The 25,059-nt window shown below is 36.0% G+C and overlaps 1 protein-coding gene across 1 annotated transcript in view; it reads left to right on the forward strand.

The window, feature by feature from the left end:
• Window positions 1–23,111, forward strand: part of PSPC1 (paraspeckle component 1) — a 55,684-nt gene extending 32,573 nt beyond the window's left edge. The window contains exons 7-9 of the mRNA XM_090029273.1: window positions 13,387–13,444; window positions 18,252–18,421; window positions 22,140–23,111. Of these exons, the coding sequence (XP_089885399.1) occupies window positions 13,387–13,444; window positions 18,252–18,421; window positions 22,140–22,325 (414 nt within the window). The 3' untranslated portion in view covers window positions 22,326–23,111. The remainder of the gene's footprint in view (window positions 1–13,386; window positions 13,445–18,251; window positions 18,422–22,139) is intronic.
• Window positions 23,112–25,059: the final 1,948 nt, after the last annotated feature.

The raw sequence follows: 25,059 nt of genomic DNA on the forward strand, positions 1-25,059 counted from the left end.
TTGCACAGGGCCCCCCTCTCTGTCCCCCGGCACACTGACCCTGGGGAGTGCACCAGATGGTGCTCATTTCATTAACTGAAATAGTTCATTAACTGGCATCCCCCATTTTAGGGGGATGCCAGATAACAAGTTTTTACTGTAATAAACTCTGTAGCCTTGCCATGTTAACTGTACAGGAGTAAGAAAGGATACAACCCACATGTTTTTCTCTGTAGGTTAATTGTAGTTTTGAGGTACCAAGCCAGAGGCAGTCAGCGCAAGCTGTTTTGTAGTTTGGGTGAGCTAACCTTGTCTGGTGCAGAAACCAAGTTAGACATTGCATTCAATAACAGTAAAGGGACTTACAGAAGTATAAGTGATAATTCTATGGAGTATAACATTAGAAGCTGGAGGCTAACAACAGTCCTGTTCCTGCAACAAACCCTTGCTTTGAAAGCAAAGGTGTTCCTAAAGACAGTGTGTTTACTCTTACATACTTTATAGACATTCTTAATGTCAGATGAAGCTCAGGGTAATATAAAGTTTTCTTTGAGGGAGAGCTGCAAATCATCTGCATTTCTATATCTTGTATTCACTCATGTAATAGCTGTGTGTTTTCCTGAAATTTTGTTGCCAGAAACTAGGGTGCAGCCCTTAGATGGATGTACTAGGGCAAGAGTGGGAGACACTTATTGCTAAAGGAAATCTCTAATGTTGTGCTTGAATAAATCTTCCCATCTTGCAGAATCTTGCAAACAGGAAAGATGTGGAGAATAATATAACATGTGATGTGTGTGTTCCTTTCTTCAAGAAATTGCATCTTTTTAAGAACAATATTTTCTTAATCTGTTTTTTAGAAATTTGGGCACAGCTATTACATTGTTTTATTTTTTTTTAAATGTCACGGCAGTATTCAAGAGTTTCTGTTACAAGAATGACAATTATATAAGTAAATATGTTAAATGATAATACAAATTTTATTCATTATTGTGAGCATGTTTATGCAGGTAGTGATGCATTATTGCCCTGTTTGCACCTTTTTCAAGAATTTATTGCACTATTTTTTACATATAAATTGGAAGAAAAGTAAGTATTTTTCAACTACTTTGATAGTACATGAAGTTTGTTGCGATATTCTTTTTAACTGCATTGATGTGTTTTTACTCCATGAAATTTTGAAAAAATAGACCAACATTAATATCTTTGTGTGTAGTTGAGCTTTGTATTGTTAATATTTTGATAGGAATAAAAATATTCTGGGTGCATTCTTGAGAGAGAGGAAAACACAGTTGCTGTTTCAAAAGGCTTACACTAAGAAATAAGATTATAATGTGTAATTTGGTAGTTTGAAATTGTGGAAATGCATCTTTTATTAAAAAGTGATACCTACTATATTAAAAATGGTTTTGAAATATATAATAATAAGTATAATTCAGGGTATAAAACTAGAAAAGTAAAAAATATAGGATCCTTGTTTGAAAAGCAAAATGAAACTCTTATGATTTCACAGAATACATTTTCCCCCTGAGCAAACAAGTCTATAAAGTCCTGTAGGAAAATAAGACAGTCTGTCCAAAGTCCCTCATTTATAAATCAATTTATTTCTGATGACAGGGATGCAGTGAGATCAAAGCAAAAAAAAATTGGGAAAGCTAGGATGCTGTTCCTGACTAATGGATGGTCACAGGCAAGGTCATTTGAGATTGGATTCTGCCCACTTTACTTACCTACATTAGTCCCTCATTCTGTGATTAAAAATGATAGACAGTGACTTCAAAGACAATGACTTCATCTTAGCCTGTTATGGAAGGTACTGTGAGAGCAAAATACTATTGTACTAAAAGAAGAGTAAGTGGGAGAAGCATTCTGGGAAGTGCCGAAATTAGAAATACATTATTCACAAATGGTTCATGGTACAGAAAAGCAATGAACAGGGGGAAGACTGAAATATAAAAACAAAGAATATACTAATCCCTCAATCTGGAATGAAGTTCTGTATTAACTCAACAGAATACTTGCTATAAAATTAATCTTTGCCTTACATTACAGAATCTACATTTTCTTGAATTAAGAGGAAAAGAAGCTTTTTCCACCCCATCCATTATCTTTATTTTACAATAGAGTACACCACATATGATCTTAAATATAGGATGGTGTTTCAGTAAAGTCAGCATTATTCTGTGTTGCATCCTTACTTTTAAAAGGCCGTTGTATAGCTGAGTAAGAACTATAGAAAGCTTTTAAGGGTTTTTGTTTTTTGTTTATTAATGTGTTCGGGACCTACCAAATTCACAGCAGAAGTGTGTGTGTGTGTGTGTGGGGGGGGGTGACACTGCTCCCTCCTGATGATCAGGGAAGTGAAAAACATGGTTTTAAACATGTCACTTTTGCCTTCCCGCCAGTCGCCCCTAAGCCAGTCAGCAGCAGGATGCAAAAAATGTCACCATATTTAAAACAGCAGTTTTTGCATCCCCACCAATCAGAAGTGAGCTGGAAGCACAGCCCCTTCACCAGTCAGCAGTGGAGAGGCATGTGGGGGAACCTGTAAGATTAAAGAAGCTGCAGTTCACCCCACTTCTGCCTTGAATTTGGTAGGTCCTTATTAATGTGCCTCCAATACAGATGATTGAGTGCTGCCCACCTCAAATTAGCAACAGGTGTCAATTTTAGCCACCAGAGCTACGGTAGTTTAGCCACCAGAGCCATTGTACAGTTTGTCAAAGGAGCCTCTAAAATTAAGAATTCAAAAAGGCTTATGGCACAAGTATGAGGAATGGTGATTACCATTTAGGACCAGATACAAGCTTATCTCTGTAAATTGAGGAATCCCTCATGCATAGTAGTCAGTGACTGAATTTTTAGGTGCCCTCATTAAATTTTCCTTAGATGCCTCTTTAGGGAAGTTGCAGAGCATTGCTGCTGTAGCTTAAAACTGACTGCTTCTCCTTAATTAAGTGAGGTATGTTCCATACTAGGACTGGGTAATGATTTTTCAGTCCCAGGAGAATTTGCGCTTTTAAAAATTCTTTTCTATTGTATTTTGTCTATTTTCCCCTTTGTTTCCTAAGCATAAATTAACTTAGTTTTGGGTGCCAAAACAGGACATTTTGACCCTTTCAGTTTTTTTTGAAGCAGGAAATTCTTCAAACTGATCCCTGCCCACAGTTACAGTTTCAAGGAATTGACACCATCCAAATGAAAGGTGAAAAATTGTGACCAGCTCTAGAAGCATTTGTCTTTTGCTCAGTCAGGTATTCCAGTGTACTGTCTTCTAAACTGGTTGCTTCATGCAGTTTTTTCCTGTTATCTTCAAGAAACTTCAGCTTGTTCAGTGGAAATTATCAGTGCTTGAAATTTTATTTCTCGATCTGTAGCAGAAATAAACAGTCTGAATGTGTTTTAAGTTGCAGAGAAGCTGTCCCCAAGAAAGCAGTGGACTTGTGGCAGTTCCTGTAATAGATAGAGACCTCATACTTCATAGGTTCAGCATTCATGGGGGCAAAATAACTTTTTTTCTTCTTTTTTTGCTTACTGAACGTACCAGGAAGTATTAGTATGTGATGTATTGTCTGAGAACACTTTTTGTTCACAGTTTATTAGGCTCCTATTCAAGTAAATATTCTTTTCATAGGAACAGTAGAAATTCTGGTGCTGCTTGTTTTTCATTCTGGAGACACTGAAGAGTCTCTTAGAGAATTTTGGAAACAAGTGGAACTTTTTCCAGAGAGGAGATGCCTCAAAATGTCAGGGCTTCCCAGGAAGCTTACTTTCTTCCAACTGTGAATGTGGGGTTCATGAGAAAGTTGAGCAACGTACTTAGTATCTAGGTGGGCCTTTATGGGCCATGTTATTGACCAACATGAAAAACAAGCCAGTGTGCTCTAGTAGCTAACTGATGCAGGGTTGTGCAGCTTGTGGGCAACTGGTGACCACCCCACCTCCCATACAGGCTGTAGTGCCAAAGACTATTTGCCCTGTGGGCGGGGGCTCTCCCAGCTCTACCTCCCTGACTGCATACAACCTGGCAACCCCTCCATCCTGGATATGAATGCAGTGGACAGCCTGGTTCCCCTTGCCCTGCATGTACAGCACAGGCACCCCAGCCATCTACCCATTGCACTGTGCTGCGCTGCCCAGCCCTCAGGAGGGAGGACAGGAATTAGAAGCTGGAGGGAACCCAGAAAAACTGGCTGCTATGGCAGGAGCAATGGCTGGGGAGAAGGTGGGGGACAGTTGTAGTGGGACAGAAGCCACAGGCCACATATTAACAGTTGAGGGGGCCACCAGTTGGGCAAGCCCTAAATTAACAGGAAGACATGAGACTCTTATGTCAGGTAATTGGATTCAGCCTTTTTCTAATTGATTAAAGCACTGTTCATATGAAGAACTTCATTATAATGGTAATATGGCAGCTAACAATCAAGCTTGTACTGTTTGTTTATTCAAAATAAGTGTAATGTTTGAGCTACTGCTTGCTGCTTGTTTTATACACTATTGATTAAGTTTGCTCTAACCGGGGTTCTATGACAGTGTTTAAGTTGGGGCTGTTAACATTGCTAACATTAATGGAACTGAAACCATGTTAGAAGCAATGGTAATTATTTTTTTGAAAATATCCCTAGCATAGTTGAGGCTTAAATAATCAAGATTAGGGCTTAAAGTTAATGTTACATTAGGATTTACAACACAAGGGAAGTTACAACTTTAAAGTGTCATGGACAAGTGTGCGCATATAGATAATAAACATGCAGTGATGTTTCTCTTTCATCATCAGCCCAGCACTGCTATAGAAGCTATAAAGGGCTATGGGAACTGTTTTAGTTTAAATACTAATACAACAAATACAGTAAGACTATATAAAACACTAATTCTCAACCAAGGCACCTTGGCATCCCTCTTGAGGGTATCACAGAATGCCATGCATTATTAGTAGCCTTACATGACAGATAAAATAATCCTAGAGATTTCATCCAGGTTTTCATAGTGTTAAAAACGCATTCTCACTTGTGGATTTTCAGAATTCTTTGTAATGGAAAAATGGCTCTTTTATTTTTCTGTAGTCAGAAAAGAGACAGCTAAGAGTTGGTGTTTTCCAAGGGGAGTAAGTGAGTATATATGTTAATTTCAGTTGATTCTTTATTAAATCTTTAAAGTAGAAGCTGTTTAAGTCAGCTAGCTCTTTTTCAAAATACCTTGTTCCCCGGTTTCTTCTAGAACTTAGGGTAGGTTAGAGAGCCATGCAGTAGAGAAATGTTACATGCCTGAAAGCCGGGCAGTATCTCCCCAAACAAGTAACTCACAGCCTTAGTTGCAGGTTTTATTACAGAATTTTAAAAATATTGGAATCCTCTAGAGTTAAGGGAAGATATTTGTAAGTTCTGTATTAATTTGGAGTATTTAACATTTTTTATGTTAAAGAGCTAGTCTTATTCAAGTATCTTCCCCTGCCTCCTTTTTCTCTCGTTCCCCCGCCCCCCATCTGAAGTAGTTCCAGTAGGTTGGGGCGGGAGGGGAGTCAAAAAGCAGGATTTTAAAACGGTGAATTTTTAAGTGGAGGGTGTTATCACAAATAGCTAATTGCCAGGGATCCTGTTTTTTTCTCTGTTTAAAAATCACAAATTCTCTGATTAAAAAAACACAATCCTCCCACCCCCAATCTGCAATTAAAATTAAACACACTAATATGTGTGTGCATGTGTCAGTTGAATGTAATGTTTTATTGATATATTTACTATTTTTAAAGCAATTTGGAACCCCATCAGTGCCTAAAATACATTCTAAATACCTATAACTTTTGGCATTTGATTTTGGGTTTTTTTATCATGGAATATCCGAACTCTCTCTGCCCTTTGCTTACCAGGGCGCAGGTCCAGGCCCCTTGCTCCCAAGCCACAGCCTGCTGTGGGCTCAGGCTTCCCACCCTGCTTCCTTCCCCCTGGGGCCTCTGCAGCCCAGCAGGTGGCACCCAGTGGGGCTGGACAGGGAAGCTTCTTGCTGCTGCAAGCCCTGTGCCACTCTGGCGATGCACCTGCTGCCTGCCTGGTAGCAGCAAGGGGTAGGACTCTGCGCCGCTGCCCGCACTGCTTTTGGATGGTCAGGGAGTACTTTGCAAGGGTGGCATGGGACTTGCAGCAGTAAGAAGCTTTCCCACCCTGCCCTGCTCTGCCTTGCTGTGCTGGATCCCACCTGCTGAACTGCACAGGCCCTGGTAGCAGCAGGGCAAGGAGCCTGGAGTGGGCAACCTGCCTCTGCCAGATGCACAAATCTGGAGGGCACATGCCACCTCCTGCCCTTCAGGAGTATGAGCAGTGGTGGGGAGCCAGCCCCCATTGCCTGGACATGCCATTTGTGACTGTCCCACTCCACTGTGGCTGAGCATGGCCCGAGGCTCCAAGCCCCACGCACCACCCCGGTTGGGGAGTGGCAGCAGTCCTCGTGTTGCCCAACTCCCTTCCTCCCTTCCTATGGGGCTTTCAATTCTACCTCCCCCCCCCAGCCAGACTTACCTGTGGGAGCTGCTCTCCAGGGTGCCTGGTGGCTATGTGCATGCGTACTTGTGCACATGACCATGGGACCCCTTGCCCGACTGCTCTCCTTCCGTTCCCTCCAGCCCCTTGGCGGCTGGAACTCTGGCAGCCTGTAGAGAGCTCTTTGCAAAAGTGGAAAATTTGCATGTTTCTCTGTTAAAATGAGAAATCCATGTTTTTCTTTGTTAAAAGTGAAAGTGTTGTTCCCCCTCTCACCCCCCCATGGGAGATGGAAAACCTGGATCCCTTCTAATTACACAATCAAATCCATAAGTTAATACATTTCTTTACATTAAATTGTATCCTGTTTAAGCTTTAATTATGTTGCTGGATGAAATATTAAAGTATATTTATGAACAGTTGTACAATTGAATTATCTGTTAGTCAGCTTTTATGTTGGCTGTGGCCAAAAATACTATGTACGTGTATAATACCTTAATATGTTTAATGCCTGTACATTATCCGGTACTACCTATTTTTGTGCAACACTATTTTACTTGTATGCAAGGGTATTAGAGTCAAATCAATATGTATTTTGCCTAGCAGTGTGACTTCCTAGAAGTTTTCTGTTGTGAAATGTTTTTTGAAATATGTTGTATTCTCTCTGCTGAAGAAAATATCTTTGTATGAATTTTATTTTACAAATAGGTCAAGATCAGTGAATGCTAAAGATTTTAGACTTTAACTGCAAAAATTTTTTCTTTGAGATTGAATGATTGAGGACCTCTTCTAGCTACAGCGGGTTCCATGTGTTGTCTAGATTGGGAAATGAGGGAGCTTCTGTGAAAGTGAGTGGTACTGCCCGTACACCTCCCAAAACAAAACGCAAGTCACAGGAGTTCAGGACGGAAATTCTTATGTGATTGCTAAACCTGTAAAAGTACAGGTTGAAACAACTAGTTCTAGTAGCGCTGCTCATTACTCACATGTTTTAAAAGAAACCTGTAGTTTAGCTCTCTAAAAAATATAGTTGTTTTACTGAAGCAGTGGGATTATTCAAGTATGAAACATTTAGGATAGGTTACTATTATTCTTATCTTCCATTACAGTGATTGTTATATTTGTTTTGTCAACAGCTACCTTCATCCTTCTTGCTACCATTAGAAAAATTTTAAACATCAAAATGTAGTGTTTGTATGTGTATATTTTATAAACAGAAAAAAATAGAAATGGTTGGTTTTATCTTTCATAGTTTGATCCTTGTAGAATCAGTATTAGTAGCTGAGGACTCAGTTAAATAATCATTACAGTCAGCAAAAGGAAGCCTTGATTTAAATAACTTGTTTTGAATTTTTGTATGTATCTTGATTCTCTGGTTGGTTGGTTGGTAACCACTAACATAAGCTTAATACAAATAGTGTTTGCATTAAATTTGATTTTTTTTTTTTTGTCTACTAGAGAAAATAAACTATAGGTACATTGATTTAAATAGTAATTTATGCAGACTCCTAAATTTTATAGGTTTAACTATAGAAAATCTGAAGGGCACATTGCTTTTCTATTAGATTATAATGCTTTGTTCAAGATCTGTTGTCAGACTGTTTGGAGGGAGATTGGAATTCCATTAAAATGCACAACATAAATTATTTATTACAGTTTTTATTTTGAATATAAGATGCCCTTCAATTTCAGAGCTACTGAGATCTCATTCTCACTTTAAGAAAAAAAAAAGTCAGATAAAGCCACATGTACAAGGATAAAAATCAATTGTGCCTATACAAACTTGTTTATTTAATCAGATTTAAAACTCAGGAAATTTAAAAAATGTTGGTTTTAAAAAGCATATCTTAGATTCAGAGGAATGCAGTACTTGCATAGAACTGCCTTGGCTGCTGGATCTACCCATTTGTCTAAATGTTTCATTTAACAAAGTAGTATCTGGTGTAAGAAAATTGAGCAAATTATTTTCTGGTTAACCTGCCTTTCAGGGTTTCAGAAACAAGTCTCTTCTGTAATTATTTATAGGTTGAAAGAGGGTAGCAGGCTTTCCTGCCTTTTTTTAACTTCAAGGTGGTTTCTTAGATTTGAATAAATTAGTAATTGAGCTCATGTTAAATAAACTGCAGAAGGTAATCTCTATTCCTTCAGAGCAAGACACAGAGGATATGGACAGACATAACACTGGACTCCCTCTCTCCCTCCCTCCTTAAAATTCACCTTTTTGGGGATTGCTTTGCAGTCAAAATACCACTGGGGGTGGTAGAATAGTCGGACCATCTTGCCTTCCAGGGGTCAGTGCCCAGAGTTTCTCCAGGATTCCCCCTGAGGGAGAGGAAGATCTAGGATGGGATCTTGGTTGCTCTCCAACCAACATATAGCCCATGTCTTAGTTTCCCTACATGCCTCATCTGCACAGCTTGTGCCTATACTTAGTTCCACACAACTGAGCTCTGTGTGGTAGGACTCAGGCAGGTTGTGATTAGGTGTGTGTGTGTGTGTTAGGAGGATGGGGGTGTGCAAAGGATGGAGGCCCCTTCTACTTCATTGCTTTAGGACATTCTGCAGTCTCTGCTTTACATTGTAGGTTTAAAAGAATCTGGCCCATGGGATGTAGGTTGCTGACCCCTGGTCTAGACTCTTGGAGTTAAAAATGTATTTAATTTTAATATTATTTATTTAATGTAAATTACGTGTCTACACTTAGTATAGTCTAGTCATTAGTATATGCTTATTGTAATTGCAATTTAATCTTAAATTGGTTTACTTTTAAATTAGAAAATTTTAATTTAAACTAAAGTTCAATTTAAATGAAAATTCTTTCTTTAAAACACTTCATCTGCACTGATTTGCAGTTGTTTATAACATTTAGAAGGACACTTGATTGTTTGGATCCAGTAGCTGACTTTAATCAACATTTGGTATGGTTCAGTGACAAATGTTTGCTCTTCTATCTCCAGTATTGGGGGGGCAGAGAAGGAGGGGTCCATTTAATTTCTGGAGCAATAAATCCTAAAAATGGAATTTGTGCTATCTGAACTTGGAAATTGAGTTAATATTTTCAATACTCCTTAAAATATATATCCAATATAATGCATCTTTTTTGAACCTGTTACATTCCTACTAAGGTATAAATGCTAGTGCAGAGGGTTATATAATCTAATGCTTGTAAAGAAATATTTAAATAAACTGATGTGCTGGGCTCTGGTCTTTTCTGACCTTTTAGTCGAGCATAATCTCCTGGGACATACCATAAATCTTATTGCCTTTTTAATGCCTCATACTTTTTAGGGGGGTAAGGGGAAAACATTAGATAATAGGAGTCTTGTTTTTGCTTGACAAAATTAAAATGGGCTTTTGGTTTCAATGCCATGTTTTAAGAAATGGAAATCCTAATTTCAAAGATGTGAAGTAATTTTTAAGCAAGTGTTATATTTTACCAGGGTGTACAGTTTCTTCTCTAATTTCATGCTTTTCCCATTGCCACATTTGTGACTGCTAATTTTCAGCTTACAAGGTGAGTGAACAGCACTACATGGATCAGGAATTGAACCCTCTGCTACAAAGTGTTGAAGAGAACCCTGTGGGCTACAATCTGATAGAAACTGAATATAAATAATAGATATGCTTATTTTTGCCATTTACAGTTATTTGCCAGTATATATTCCCTTTCGATCTATTTATTTAAAAAGTTTATTACAACGAATAGTGCAGTATATATAGTAGAATATTTTTGCTGCTTTGGCTTGCTAGAAGTGCAAGGCCAAGTTCTCTGGTAAAAAAAATGTGGTGATTGCTTTGTTGTTTTTTTTTCAACTTTAGTATTTTTAAACTGTGATTTCTTTTAATATGACAGGGCAAAGTATATCTAATAATGGAGAATTTTCCATTTCTCATCCATGGAAACCTTTTTCTAAACCATAATTTTAGGAAGTTGAGAAGTGGACGTAAAGAATATGTGTTTATTTAAGTATAAAAAAATCAATGGAATAATATTTTGAAGATTGTTAATGTGTTTGGACCTGTGGTATTGAGATTCATTCAGGTCTCTGCTCTTTTGCATTGAAGTGAAAATGGATAACTTGTACCTAGAGTTCTTTTTGTCATGTAAGACGATAGGTATTTCTTACATGCTTCAGGAATTTTAGTTGTGTAAAATTTCACAAAATTCCACCCCACCTCAAGTGGCTTCAATTCAATTGCCAGAGGTGGTTGTAGAGAAGAGGCTGAAACTGGCTGCTGATGAACAATTGAGCAGTAAAATTGAGAAGCGGGGTAAGTGAGCTTTTCCTAGGAGAGGAGCAACTTAGTCTTGCTGCCACACTACCCTTTGATAATACATAGGTTTCCATTTGCATGGAATGGAGTTCAACTCTTGTCCAGAGCTGGGACTGCTAGCAGCCTTATAACTCAATAGGTGGATTTAATGTGAATATATGATATTATCAGTGGTATATCTTTTTAAGAATTAAATCGCGTTAAAGCATATAGTAACAATTAAAACTTTTTGAAAATAATTGCCTCCTTTGAAGTTGCCATGCTTTCTCTTTTTATCAGGTGAATTGTTATGTTTGAGTACCCAAAGCGTACAGTTGCTTCACAAAATAAGAGAATAACTGTTTTCTGAAGCATGTAAAAAATTACAATGAAATACTGAGAAAAAAGGGTTAAAACCAGAGAGTGGGGGTACTGTAGGAATAGTGGTTAACTAATAGATAGCCAGCAGCTTGCAAGGAAAACTTAGGTGGCTCTTGAGTTAGCCACCTGAAATGCTACTTTTTCTCTTTGAGTAGGGACTCTAAAAATGAAAATTATTTGAAGCTCAGTAGTATAAATTCAGCACTCATTGATTGTTCAGGGGTGTCTTTAGTGACGAATTGCAGCGTAAGTTTGTTGTATGTTTCCATCTTTCAAATTAAAGGGGGTTCATATATTCTTTACCATTTTTTAAAGCAACTCCCAGTTTGGTATGATACAGCTTACATTTATTAAACTGGGTCTGCAGGTGACTGTAGTCTCTAAGAGACTTATGTGCAGTAGTTCTGAGATTATACCAATTGTGGGTTTTTTGTGCTGTGGGAATTGGCAGTGCCCCAGACTAGGTTATTTTCAGTAATTTACTTGAATGCTGCTGATTTCTTCAAGGTAGGTATATGCAGAGCAAGTTAGGTGTTGCAGAGAGATGGTAATGAGATTTGGACAATTCCATCTCTAGGTCACCGATTTGAATCCAGTCTGGGGCACCTCAGTTAAAATTAAGATCTAGAATCTGTGTTTTATGACTGTGAAATGTATTCATGGTATGTCTAGCTCTTATATTCGCAAAAAAAAATCAGGTTTACTTCCTTTTGTATTTCCCCTTACTAAAGAGTGAATGGGCATCCAGAATGAACTACTCTCTTCTTCCTTTAAGTTCTTTTTGGGTCAGGGTTGAGCCATATTGGAAAAACAACATGGAGAAAATTGTCCTGTATTGAATCCATGGATAAATGGTTGAAAGTATCATTCATGGTTATGAATTAACACCTTTTAGGAATCTTAGTGTTGTTTTGGGCACGAAAAGAAGGGAGTAGGGGGAATAATACATTTTTGACCAAATTGCCAAAAATTCTTAATTTCAATTAACAATATCAATCTTCAGCCTTCAATGATGGGGAGTGTCTTAACGCTTCCTCTCCTTACTGAATCATGATTTATCCAAAATCAACGACCAGGTACTGTTAACTGAAGCCTTCAGAGTATATATACCTTGTGTTTTCCAAGTTAGTGTGAACTACCATCAGTTGCCTTAGCTATAAATTGGTTCAGTTTTCTACCTATGACAAGTTACTGTATTTGGACAACATTACAAAAGATTGTTCTATACTGATAATTTTTCAAGAGTTGCTGGCTTCAGACACACTGATGCAGATATCTTCAGCATTGTTATATAATTAGATCATGGTTAAGTTGCATGAAAACATTTCTGCAAGACTCAGAAGTATGCACTTGTTAGCCTAAATTGTAATAATTACTATTTAAAATTCACATCCAGTATGTAAAAGACTCAGTGGTTCAGCAGTGTTAGGACAATTGCACCTTTAATCTCTTGATTGAAGTATTTATAAAATGAGTGCTAAATTTTTTATTCCTAAATATTTATAAGTGAAGTGATTGTTTAGGAGATAAAATTACACTGTAAAGTGTTTGTCCTCTGTATTTTATTTTTATAAATTTCCCCCTTTTTGTATAGCATTTGCTAATGCCCAAGTGGTATATGTCTACCAAGTGTACAGTATGCTTCTAAATTTATGGAAGTTGCGTGGTGGGGGGAAGGCAGACTTTGTCTTTTACTCGATGTGTTTTCTTCTCTTGTCAATTCATTGCATTGTTTCCTACTAAATTCTGAAGTCTATTTTTCAACACTTTCTTTTATTCAGATATAAGTAGTAATTTATTTTTAAATTTAAATTATCTTTGAAAGACATGCTTGTGTCTTTTCCATTAGTGATTTTTTGACATTCTTTTTGGTAATGTCTTTCAGTTTGAATTTTTTGGGTATGTCAGGCTGCAAGGCAGCAGGAGTTCTCGTATCCTATTTAAAAATGAAAAGTGAAAAAGTTTGTTTTTATATTTGAGCAAACTGGTGAGAATAAAGTGTCCATCTAAAAATAAAATTAGCAATGTTAGACCACTGCATCTGATGCATGAAACTTTTCTGTAAGATTTGAAATGCCCTTAAACCTAATACAAAATGGTTATGCGTTTTCCTGTTTGAATTCTTACCAAATAATTCCAAACCATAAATTGGAGATTATAATTATATTCCTTTTGGTTTTTTGTAAATATGACTAAAGAAGTTAACATTTAGACTTGAAAATAAATCATTTTGCTTTTTTAGTAGATGGGAATGTTAAAGTTCTAAGAATGATAGGTTGACCATGAAAACTATGTTTACTTTCAGAGAGAACAGGAAATGAGAATGGGTGATATGGGTCCTCGTGGAGCAATAAACATGGGAGGTAGGGATCTGAAGGAAAAAGGCTTTTTTAATTTAAGATTTAATTTCTTTGGGACTGTACATGTTGCTCCTTGGTATTAAATATTAGTGGCAAGTACTAGTAATAAAGAATAAACATTTTAGTGGTGAGCAATATAACATCCTGCCCATTTGGTTTTTAATTGATCCTTAAAATATTTGCAAGTACTTAACATACTTGCATTTTATTATATTGATCTGAGTGTGGGAGAAACTTGGACTGATTTACAGTCATTAAATTATAAAAGAGCAAGTGAGGATGTTAACATAGAAGACATATGATGAAAAGCATTTCTAGCATTTATGATTCTTTGTGGAAGGGAAAAAGGAAGAATCCTGTCTAAATGCAGGAATCGGACTGCAGTGTACAGTCAGGTAAATAGATTTGCAGTCGTCTAGTTCATGTTTTTAGTTAATTTTTGGTGATGTGTTTATTTTTATAAAAAATTATAAAATACTTGCCTGAAGATTTTAATAGTGTTGCAAGTCAGCTGCAAATGGTCTTGCAAATCTATTTCTGTTCTCAAGGAGGTATGTCACTGTTACAAAGCTTCTTTTATTAACTGAGTGTTCAAGCTAAAAAACAAAACTAAACCTATTTAAGTATTTACTGTATTTTCTTGCTTACAACACAGCCTGGAATATAATAAGTACCTTGTTTTTGAAAGGCAGGAGAAAGAGTTATGGCTCTTTAGAAAGGGAGAGAACCTAACCTTCACCTGACTGGCCCTCCTTTCCTGCTTAGGCTGTGATATAGGAGAGAAACCAGGAACAGGTAGCAGACAGCAAAATTGTCTGAAGAGACATTAGATTGATTAGCGAAACATCAAGATTGTTAAAGAGATAATCTTAACACCTGTGGAGTGGAGAATGAGCCATTAAGTGAATTGATTCCCTTAGCTACCTGAATAGTAATACCACAGCTGCAGAAATCAAAGCGCAGGGTGTTTATGTCCTGGGTGGAAAGTTAACTTCTCTACTTAACAGATGTACCCCAACTTGGAGGGTGATTTTTGGGGAATAGACATGTGTTTTATGTGAGAAAATGTGGTATTTTTATATAGTCAGTCAGCATGGATGAGTTTTGACCAAATTGTGTCTACTTTTACAGAATGTTAAAATTCAGAAGCTAAAAAGTTTATTAGAATAGCTTTTAGAAAGTAGTCAGTTAAAATTTATCAGCTGTGAAGATTTATTTTGTGCCCTATTTTTAATTTAGCCGTGGTTTAAATTATAACCTTAAAAATGGACTACAGTAAAAGCTCTGTTGTTCGGCATCCCCCAGGATGCCCGTTAACAAAATACGCTGGTTAATCGAGTGACCCAGGCTGCCACTTCTCCTGCCGTGTCTGGAACTTCCTGCCACCCCTCCTGTGGGGCCTGCAGGCCATGTGGGACAGGAGGCAGGCTCCGCACAGCCTGTTATGCCCCCGGGCCATGGGGGCTCAGCAGTGCCAGCTGCTTTGCCCCTGGGCTGTGGGGGCTTGGAGAACCCAAAAGTGCCACAGTAGGCACTTCCACTTTCACTTTAATCTTACAAACTGGGATGCCGGTTAATTGAGCATGCCGGCTTGTAAGATGCTGGTTAACAGAACTTTTGCTGTATATTCATTTTATGGCTTAATAGCATCTACTCAAATTTTTCATTCTTACAATAAAATACATATTTCAGGTCTGTTTATAGGGTACATTTTATAAATCAAAACAATGGCTTGGAGAATTAAATAGCTTCATACATACTGGAGTATGCATTGCATGTTTATACTAATTTCCAGTAACACAATTGAATAGTTTTAATCTAAGATGTAATCCACCAAAATTGTCACTTGCACTAATAGAAAAAATATATACATAAGAGAGAATTAGCATAGCATGTCTTTTAAAATATTATTTAAAAAGCTAAAATATCCAGAAATTTAGTATAAGATAATCAAGGAAGATGTAAGCTAAAAAAAAGAGCTAGGAAACAGTTAATTTTGGCAGAATACTTTTAAAATGTTGAAAATATAATTGAATGGATTTTCCAGAAGAATTGTTATTTAAAAAATTTGCTAAATAAAAATCATCTTAAGTAAATGTAATTTATTTCTTGAAATTGTAAATATGTTTTATAGCACTTAACTCCATGATATGTATTACTGCAGTGGTGCTAGGTCTGTTTGGCACTGCGGGTCAGATGAGTGGAGTAGAGCCAAATTCACAGATTCAGCATGGGGTCACCATGGGTGCGATCTGGCCATGGAGCATCCTTGTGTCCCCAGATCTCGCTGAGCACTGGCCTTACCCAGTTCTAGCCACATGCCAGTCTGTGAGCAGTGGCAGTGCTGCCAGCTGCTACACCCCCCTCCAACCACCCCGATAACATTTTTGTCTAATTTCTAGACCTGTGGGAAGACGGCTTTGTAGGACAAATCTGGTCTGTAGCCTCAGGGTTGAGCACCACTGCAATATTGCATATCGTGTTTTTACTGTAAGCAGTTTTTACTGTTCCAATTAGTTCACAGCAAATTCAGAAATATACAGTAGCAGTGGTATCTTCAGTATGTGTTTTTAGCCTTCTTTTGATGCATGTTATATTACAATAAAGAATGTAAAGCTATAAAGCAGCAATCTTCAGTTGTTTTATACATTAGGTTAATATCTATTTCCTTTCCAGCTGTAGCTGTTTAAAAGGGTTTTTAACATGTATATCAAATTAGAAATTGTTTTATAAAGAGAAAGTGGGCTGTGTGGGAAGGCTTTTTCCTACTGTTAATAGATGAGTAAAACTGGATAAGTAAGACTTGCATGGCAACACACATACTCCACTCTGTCTTTAGAGGAAAACACGATCTGTTAACTTGATAACAATACAGAAAAGAAACAGTACTTAAGGATAGAACCTTGCATGCAATGATAGCTGTGTATGCATCATTTTCTCATAAATTCAACTAGCACTGTGCACTTCCTTTACTTTGGACAGTGTACTTTCACCTTTTGAAGATGCATGTGGCCTGCTATATTTACTATAAAATATATATTATTTTATTATACCATAATATTTTCTTCCTGTATCTGCTCCTTTGAATGGCCAGAATTAGTAGGTGATCCATGACATATTTGCAAAAATGGACTCAGCCCAGCCCTTACTTACAATAGAACTTCTGCTAATGGGCGAAGGGAGCTTTTGCTCAGAGCCAACCTAGAGGAATAATTCTTCAAAGATGTGTTGAGATGTTCAAACTGTTAAAAGTAAAGGGCTTACTCCCTTCTCCGCTATAAGTTCTAAAAGCAAGCTGTGTACCAGTTACCCTTGCCATACAGCCACAAATCTTTTGCAAAACCTAAACCTCTTGTGGAACTGATATTAAGGGATCAGTATGATGGTGTGATTTCAGCACTAATCAAGTATCCCTGGCATGCATATGAATCTTGGGTGCAGCAGTTCACTGGCTGATTGCTGTGATACTAGTGCTTATTCCTGGTAACAGAGATGAAGTTTCATATGCAGACATAAAACAATAGCACTATAATTGCTATGCTAATTAACTTGTATTTGGTTCTGCATTGATAATTTATGCATAACATGAAAGATGGTAATTCTAATGAGGAATGTTACTCAGGGATGGAAAGCCATACTTAAGTATTCTAGTCTATCTGTTTGGCAGCATGTGTTCAAAAACTAGATTAATGCTACATATTATAGTGATAAATGGCTTCAAACCCTGGAAAATTATAAATACTACATTTTCTTCTCATTTATGTATTGTTGAAGAAACTACATGCATATGCTTGGCTGAAATAGTACATTCGCAGTATGACTAAATATTGTACCATCCATCACCTGTCTAATTTTGGTGACACAAATTGAAAACATCAGTGCAATTCTATTTTTATTGACACAATTTTTAAATGCATAGTTTTTCTTATTTGTCAGCTATTATTAGCATGTATTAAGAAATGGGTGTTGATTAGCTGACGTTTATTATAGCTAAGCTTTCATTCCACCACACCTTGCTATTTCTTTCTTCTTTTTTTTTTGGTTGGTGGTGGTGATGGTGTTTTTTGTGTTGTTTTTATTTGTTTTTTATATCTCTACTGTACCAACAGTAAATCAAAAGTTTGAAGGATGCATTGTGAAGTGCAATTTTTAATTTGGAATCAGTTGAACATTATAAATACCATCTATAAAGATCTTTATTAAACTTTTCTTAATCTTCCACTATTTGGTTTGCTAACTGGTACTTTGGTAACAGCTGTTTTTCAAAAATAATTTAAACATGAAGTTGTTCTTATAGCAGTTGATCTTTTTAATATGGATTAAAGTGCCATCTTTACTTTCGCCTTTTCAGATATTACATTATTTATAATACTTTCAACTCCTACATAATTAGATACCTAAATTGATCCAAAATAGGTTCATTATATAACAATTGGCAAGTTATTACATAGTGACGAAAGTATTTTTTAATTGATGTATTGTGCGTATAAAACTTAGGAATAACATTTAGTAATCTTCCATACAAATATAATGGAGCTACATTTAATTGCAAACTTTGATATTCTTTTGTGAAGGGAAGAGAATATCTTCATTCTTAAAGAAGGCTCTGAAAATGCACTTAAGTGATAACTTGTTTTTTAAAGTTTAAGTATAGAAGTATGTCACAGCAGATGTACAGTCTCAAAAGATAAAACTTAAATTTTAAGTAATGGAGGTCTTAAATGGTTGGTTTCTTAAATATTGTAAATTGTTTTTTTTTTGCTTGTAAAAATCAGTTAGGACAGCTCTAAGTATAGATTGTTTTGCATAGATGCGTTTAGCCCAGCACCTGCTGGTAGCCAAGGTCCTCCTCCAATGATGGGTATGAATATGAACAACAGAGGAACTTTGCCTGGCCCTGCAATGGGTCCTGGTCCTTCCATGGGACCAGAAGGAGCTACAAATATGGGAACGCCAATGATGCCAGATAATGGAGCAGTGGTAATGTATCATTATCAAATTTAATTACTTTTATCAGTTATGTCTCATGGGACATTATTTTCACCAAAGATATCTTCACACTAAAAGTTAATTGGTAGTATATTACTAGATTTTTAAAAAAGTACTCTCACTGGAAAATATTTTTGGGAAGTAGAAAACAGTTATTAGTATGTTAGAGGCAACTCACAAAAGATACCTTTGTTTAAATTATGCCACAACATAACTTTTGGTGAGTGCAAGTCTTCCAAGATTTCTGGGTTTTTTAAAAATTAGCCATGTACTAAAATTTCTCTCAAAATGCAACTGTCTGTAAAGTCTGTCAGGAAGGATTATTTTTTATCATAAAGGTATTTCATCATGTTATAAAACTTACATAGAATATGGCACTGAAGTACTGTGTATGGTTAAATTTCACCACTACATCAGGCATTCGGTATGCTGTTGATTATCAGATTAAATCATATTTGCTTTTATATTAAATTTGTTAAACAGTTATGTAATAGATTAAGGGGAGCAATGCCATTAATTCATATAGTGTGAAGATATCTTCATGTAATTTATTTCTTTTAAAAATCAGTTACTTCTGTGTATAAACACATTGAAACAAGTCATAATAGTAACTATACCATCAGAAATGAAATTCTTATAGATAGATAATAACCCATGGGATACTGAGCATAGATGTTACAAACTGATTATGCCCACCAACCCATTACACCCCTTTTCCTAGCTATGATGTCTTCTGTAGAGAAATAGTTGTCTGATTTTTAATTATTTTGAATATGCTTTCTGTCTTTGAGTGAATATACTTCTGTCGGGGTGTTCTGATGGTGAGATGATGTAAAGAGTAGAAAAGTAAGAGCGTAGCTTTGTTGGACTGTTGAAACACACAAATCCCTCTTTTCCTTTGGCTGCTTCTTCAAAGAAAAAAGCCAATATGGTAACCAATATAGGTGCTCGTGAAATTGCTTTGCTTGCTTGAACAAGAGATTGAGATTTTAGTTTTTTTCTACAGGATATGCCTTAACTTGAGTGATCTTTTTCTAGTGAGAATGAAGGCAACCTGTTTCAGTTACAAGACTTTTACTAACACATTTTCTGGGAGCCAGCTCATTTCTTTCATATCTCCCACAAATGGTGTTGCAAGGAGTCAAGTTAGCCAAAGAGCCATTGTATAGAGTGAATACACGACCATCAACTTAAGTCTTGCTGCAAGTTACAGCACTGCTGATCTGATTTGGCTCCTGTTTTGGCTAAAAAGGTTTTTGGCTTAAGTATACTTGCTACAGTCAGTACCCTCAAGCTTATTTCTTAAGGCTAAATGATGAGAGAGGGAAGAAATCAGTTAGTGTTGCAAGATTGTTGAAACAGTGGAAAAACCCTGCTGCTTTGCTCAGATCACCTCTAGAACATTCCCTGGTAGTTGCTTTGAATCAGCAACTGAAGGTGGGGGTGGAGGTGGGGGTAGGGGTGCGGGCTGGGGTGGGGAGAAAATGTGATATTGGTCGTCTCAATGTTAATCTGGAAATGGTCATTTCAGTTTTCTCATATATACAGGAGGAACCTATTTAAATTTCACAACTGCTACATATTAGAACAACAGTTTGTCCAGCCTAATGCTGAAAATGTAAATGAAACTCATTCCCTTCCAGATGTCAGAAACAAATTAAATGGATGATAATCTATATTGGTGCTCTCAATTCTATACCTTTTTTGGCATTGCTCAGACACTAGCCGCCCCCTCCCCCCCCCTTCTGTGTCTGAACTGTGGAAATAGCTATTTAACTGACGCATTGTCTATATGCTATTTCCCAAAGAACTCAACTGGCGTATTTACCATTTGATTGCAGGAAATGGAGAATGGGATTGCCAGGAAGGGGAGGAGAAGTCCAGTTCTCATTTTCATTTTTAGATTGGGCATGCACCTAGGTTTTCACTACAACTCATAAGAGAGAGTTTTTATTTTTATTTTTTATGGAGACGTAGTAGTAATTTCATTTTAAAAATCAATATCTCCTTTACCTTTCAAATATTTTTGTAGGATGATATTTTTTTCATGAACAAGTAAATCTGGGAACCAGACTATCCCTGGACAAATGGCTTTAAGATATCCGGTCCCGCCTGACCCTAGCTACTATGAAACATGAGAATTTTTACTTAAACTTCTACACTATCTAGTTAATAATACCTGTCCCCCATTCATTTGCTTGATTTGTCCAAGAATTAAAGCAGTAATCTAAGGAGACATTGCTGGGGTATATAAAAAAGCCATTTTTTTCACATCTAGGGCTTATTCAGTGTTTGTTGATATTGAGTGGAAAGAAGATTTGTTGAAGTTGGTCAGTATTTTTAAATTTAACAGCTTTATCTGGAGCTGTTGCATTCCTGAGTAGTTAACTTCAAAAATGAAAATTCTGCACTCAGTATTAATGACTAGTGATCAGATTTTCAGAGGCACCCAACTCAACACCTACTTTGAGGCTATATTTTCAGAAGATCTCATAAACACAAAGTGGTCAGGTTTTCAAAGTATTTGAGAAAACCCAGCCAGTTTTTCTGAATGGGAACTGATGTTTTTTGAAAGTGGGACCACTTTTGATAATTGCATGCAGAATTCTTTTGACAATCTGATCAAACTATGTAATAATATATACTTTGGATCCATATAATTAATGTATTATATTGAATTTATATTGCACATCATATATAAGGAAGGGTAGAGAGTTTTTTAAACAGTGATATAAGAGACAACCTTGGGCCAGTGTTTGCAGTTAAACTATTAGTATTCAGGCCTGTGTAAGTATTTGCAGAATTGGGACCTTAATGAAAATTTTAGAAAACAGTAATGGTACCTAAGTACACTTGTGATGGCCTATATTTAATTTTAGTACTAAAGAAGCCATATAATGCAGAATACAGTTGGATCTTAATCTTAAATCTTAAATCTGCATTTCAGTTTGGGCTGTTTATAATTATGCTTCATTTGATAAATAGTAAAACATTGATATATTCAAGCAAAATATTTACTTGAAAATAAATGCATCTGAGCTTTAGTCAGTAATTTTTTTTTTAAATGACAATAAAAGCACTGGTTCCAGTTAAAGTTGGATACAAATACTTCAGCTGTCTGAAGAAGCCTTGATATTTCATTTTCTTTGACAGTAGTCATTAACCTTTGGAAGCACTTAAGTTGCAAGTTACATTTTTTCTTTAATGGTCCTTCATATTCAAGCTAGTGAATACAAGAGCATTATCATATATGTTTAAAGTACAGGAAAATTTATATATGATGTTTATAGCTTCCTTCTAGATTTAAAAAATATGTATTCTGTCACCCATCAAATAAATATAATTAGATTTATACATATTTTGTATAGGATACATATCTTGACAGTATACATATTTTTGTGTAGAGCTGAGTTTAAAATTAGATTCCAGCTGTTTGCTGATATGATCTATGTGGGGGGGATGGGTCTTGTATTTCAGTTTTACATTTTGTCTTAATTACAGAAAGTTGGAGCACAGTATTAGCAAGCTTTAATTTTCAACACCTTTTTAAATAATAACTAATTTAATTGCTCCTTTCTTCCTTTTATGTGGGATCCTGATTCTGCTGGACTATCTGCTGAACTTCATGACACCATCACTTGGGTTTTGCCAATTTTGTTGTAACTTACATTTGGCATGTTCCAAATGGACTTTATTCATTGTATGTTAGCATAATGAGAGATTCCCTCAAGGAGGTCCATCACAGATGGGTTCACCTATGGTTAGTAGAACGGGCTCTGAAACTCCTCAGCCGCCAATGAGTGGCGTGGGTGCCGTGAGTGGTGGACCTGGTGGCTTTGGTAGAGGAAATCCAGGGGGCAACTTTGAAGGACCTAACAAGCGTCGCAGATATTAAAACTTTCTTTCATTCCTTACTGTTTAGAAAATTTAGTACAGGTATCCAGTGATCTGCCTTTATAATTTTAGCTGTTATCTGGAAAATGGTTTTATTGTTAATGTAGTCTTTAAAACAGTTTCTTTTGTAAAACCTAAACATTTTTGTATTCAGTAATAGGCTTTGTAGTGTAGAGCAGAAATGATGAGCAACATTATGTAAGTCAATGTGTTTGTGACTTCAGCAAAATATAAACATGTGACTATGCTGTAAAACTTGTGCAGTTATTTGATCACAATAAAATATAAAACAAATCAAATGAATTTGGAAATGTTATTAAAAATACTGCTTGGAATAACTTTTTTTTGTTAAATTGTGAGTAGCATCTTTTTCATTCATCTCAATACTTAAGAATTCTTACGTTAAGTGTGAAAAAACTTCATGTTTGATTAATTGTAAATGTGTGCAAATAGAGCTGCAAGTTGCAATTCATATGATGAATACTTATGTTATGACAAGTGATTGAAGCTAATACAACTTTTCAAAAGCATTGAATTTTATATACATCCTTATTGAGCTGTAAAAATGCTGTTTACTTATTTCTTCTTCCTGTACAAATCTAATCACTATAGGTTTGTCAATGAAGTATATCCTCTGTTAAACTTTTCAAATAAACGTTTTGAACCTTGAAAAATATTATTAAGCAGAAGACAAAACTTTATCTGTGCTTTTTATTCATAAAAGGCTGCAAATGGTATTAAGGAAGCTTTACAGGAGAACAGTTGCATTAAAAAAACCCAACAAACACTCATTTATTCATGTGCATTTGTGAAGTACCGTGACTGTTATATTAATGATTACTGTTAAAGTACCCTTCATAATGAGTAATGTCGCATTACGTGTAGGTTGTTTTAAAGCCTTTTGCTATATTATTGTGTAAGTGGGTTCCCTGTATAATCAGTTGTTCACATGTATACTACTGACAACTAATATTTCTAAGTTCTCCATGTTTATTTCGGAAGGAATTTTGTTCAGTTTTTACAATTATTGGTCTTATGATTTCAGTACTTGTCCAAAGTTGAAATGCTGAGTATTTTAATGTATAAAAACACATTTTTTACATTTTTAGTTAAGGTTTTGTTAAAATGTATTTCAGTTTTAAAAAATTTTAGAGAAAAATTGTTTTTAAAAATAGATATTCGAAGTTTGATACTTCGGGTATAGAGGTCCTAGATAGATTTTATTAGTTTTGGGTAGTATGGCAGTTTCACTTAAAAAGGCTGTTATGATTGGGAGTGGAGGGAGCTAATGATGGAACAAGACCTATTAGATTCAGGCCCCTATAAAGGCAAGAAAGTTGACTTAGTTCCATGCTGCCTTGCACCTTCATGTTGTTTGGTTCCTATATGCAAATTGGCAGTAAAACATTACCATTTAGATTTAAGGATCATTTTGTACTAGCATTACTAAAGTAAAAACAACTTGATTTTCCACATCTAAAACTTCAGTGTTTTTCCTGAGGTGGTTGGTGAATGTTAAATTGATCTAGTTTAGTTGTACCTTTTCCCCTTAGTTAATCAGTGCAACTCGAGTGTGTTAGGCTCAAGATGCAAAATACTTGAGAATCGGGTGCAGAAGCTATTTTATACTATTGTAGTCATCTTGTTGAGCTTTTGTAAATAAATGCATAACAATGCAAGTTAGGAGCATTTCTGGAATATGCTTGTGTGCACCTTGTTAGCATACTACATTTACTTAAAGAGATATTTACTGAGTATTAGAATACAGCTTTTTTTGCAAGTCTTTCACTTATGGCAGTCATAGCTATTAAAACATCCTTTCTCTTAGGTTAGAACTGAAATTTTGTACAGTAGCCAGATTTCAAGGTTTTATAATTTAAGTAATATAAATGGTTTTGTTTAAAGTATGAAATTTTTTTTCCTTGCCAGCAATTAGTAGCCTACTACTGTACCCATTCTTAAAAGAAAGTAGTATCTTGTTGATTGAATATTGTATCCTTAATACTAACATGGGGAAAAGCATTAATACTTCTGTATTGATGATAAAATACTCCTATTCAGCCTTTGCACAGGGTTAATATTTGAGTCTCTATTTCACATCCCTGTTCCTGGTTGAACATGAAGCATTTCATGTGCTAATTTGGAGGACTTGTGTTTTGAGATTAATTTTATCATATCCTTCCTGGCTACATTAATTTGGAGCCAGAACTTCTATCCTTAAGATTGAGAAACACTTTTTCCTTTTTTTTTTTTTTCTTTTACAAGTAATTTGTTAAACATTGATGGTTCCTGTAGCTGTAAAATTTCAATTAGAGGTAAAATGTGAGGTAGTCACAAATTATGATATAAATTACATATCCCCCCCTTTCTCTGCCCCCACCCCCTTCATCCCTTGTATGGGATGTCATTTTGAGTATGCTGACCAAATCTTTATGTATTTTTCTTCTGCCTTTTGTTTGGTTCTCACCCCTTGTAGTTAATGAATCTCCTGCAAAAATAGATTAAACGGAGGGTTTGGCATCTGTCACAAGTGGTTTATTCTTTATTTTTTCCCCCAAGGAAAATGTTCGTGGTTTGTTTTAAGTATGTATATACATATGACACTATGTGAGCAAAAGTGAACACAAAGTGTGAAAGCCTTGCAGTTAGTTGATGGAGGTTTACAGTAAAATGCAGTTCTTGTGTGGTACGGGCATTTTCTGCCGCAGTCTTGAACCAGCCTCAAATCCAAAATC

The sequence above is a fragment of the Crocodylus siamensis genome, chromosome 1 (assembly GCF_052110815.1).
Source record: "Crocodylus siamensis isolate JL-2025a chromosome 1, ASM5211081v1, whole genome shotgun sequence".
NCBI classification, from domain to species: domain Eukaryota; kingdom Metazoa; phylum Chordata; order Crocodylia; family Crocodylidae; genus Crocodylus; species Crocodylus siamensis.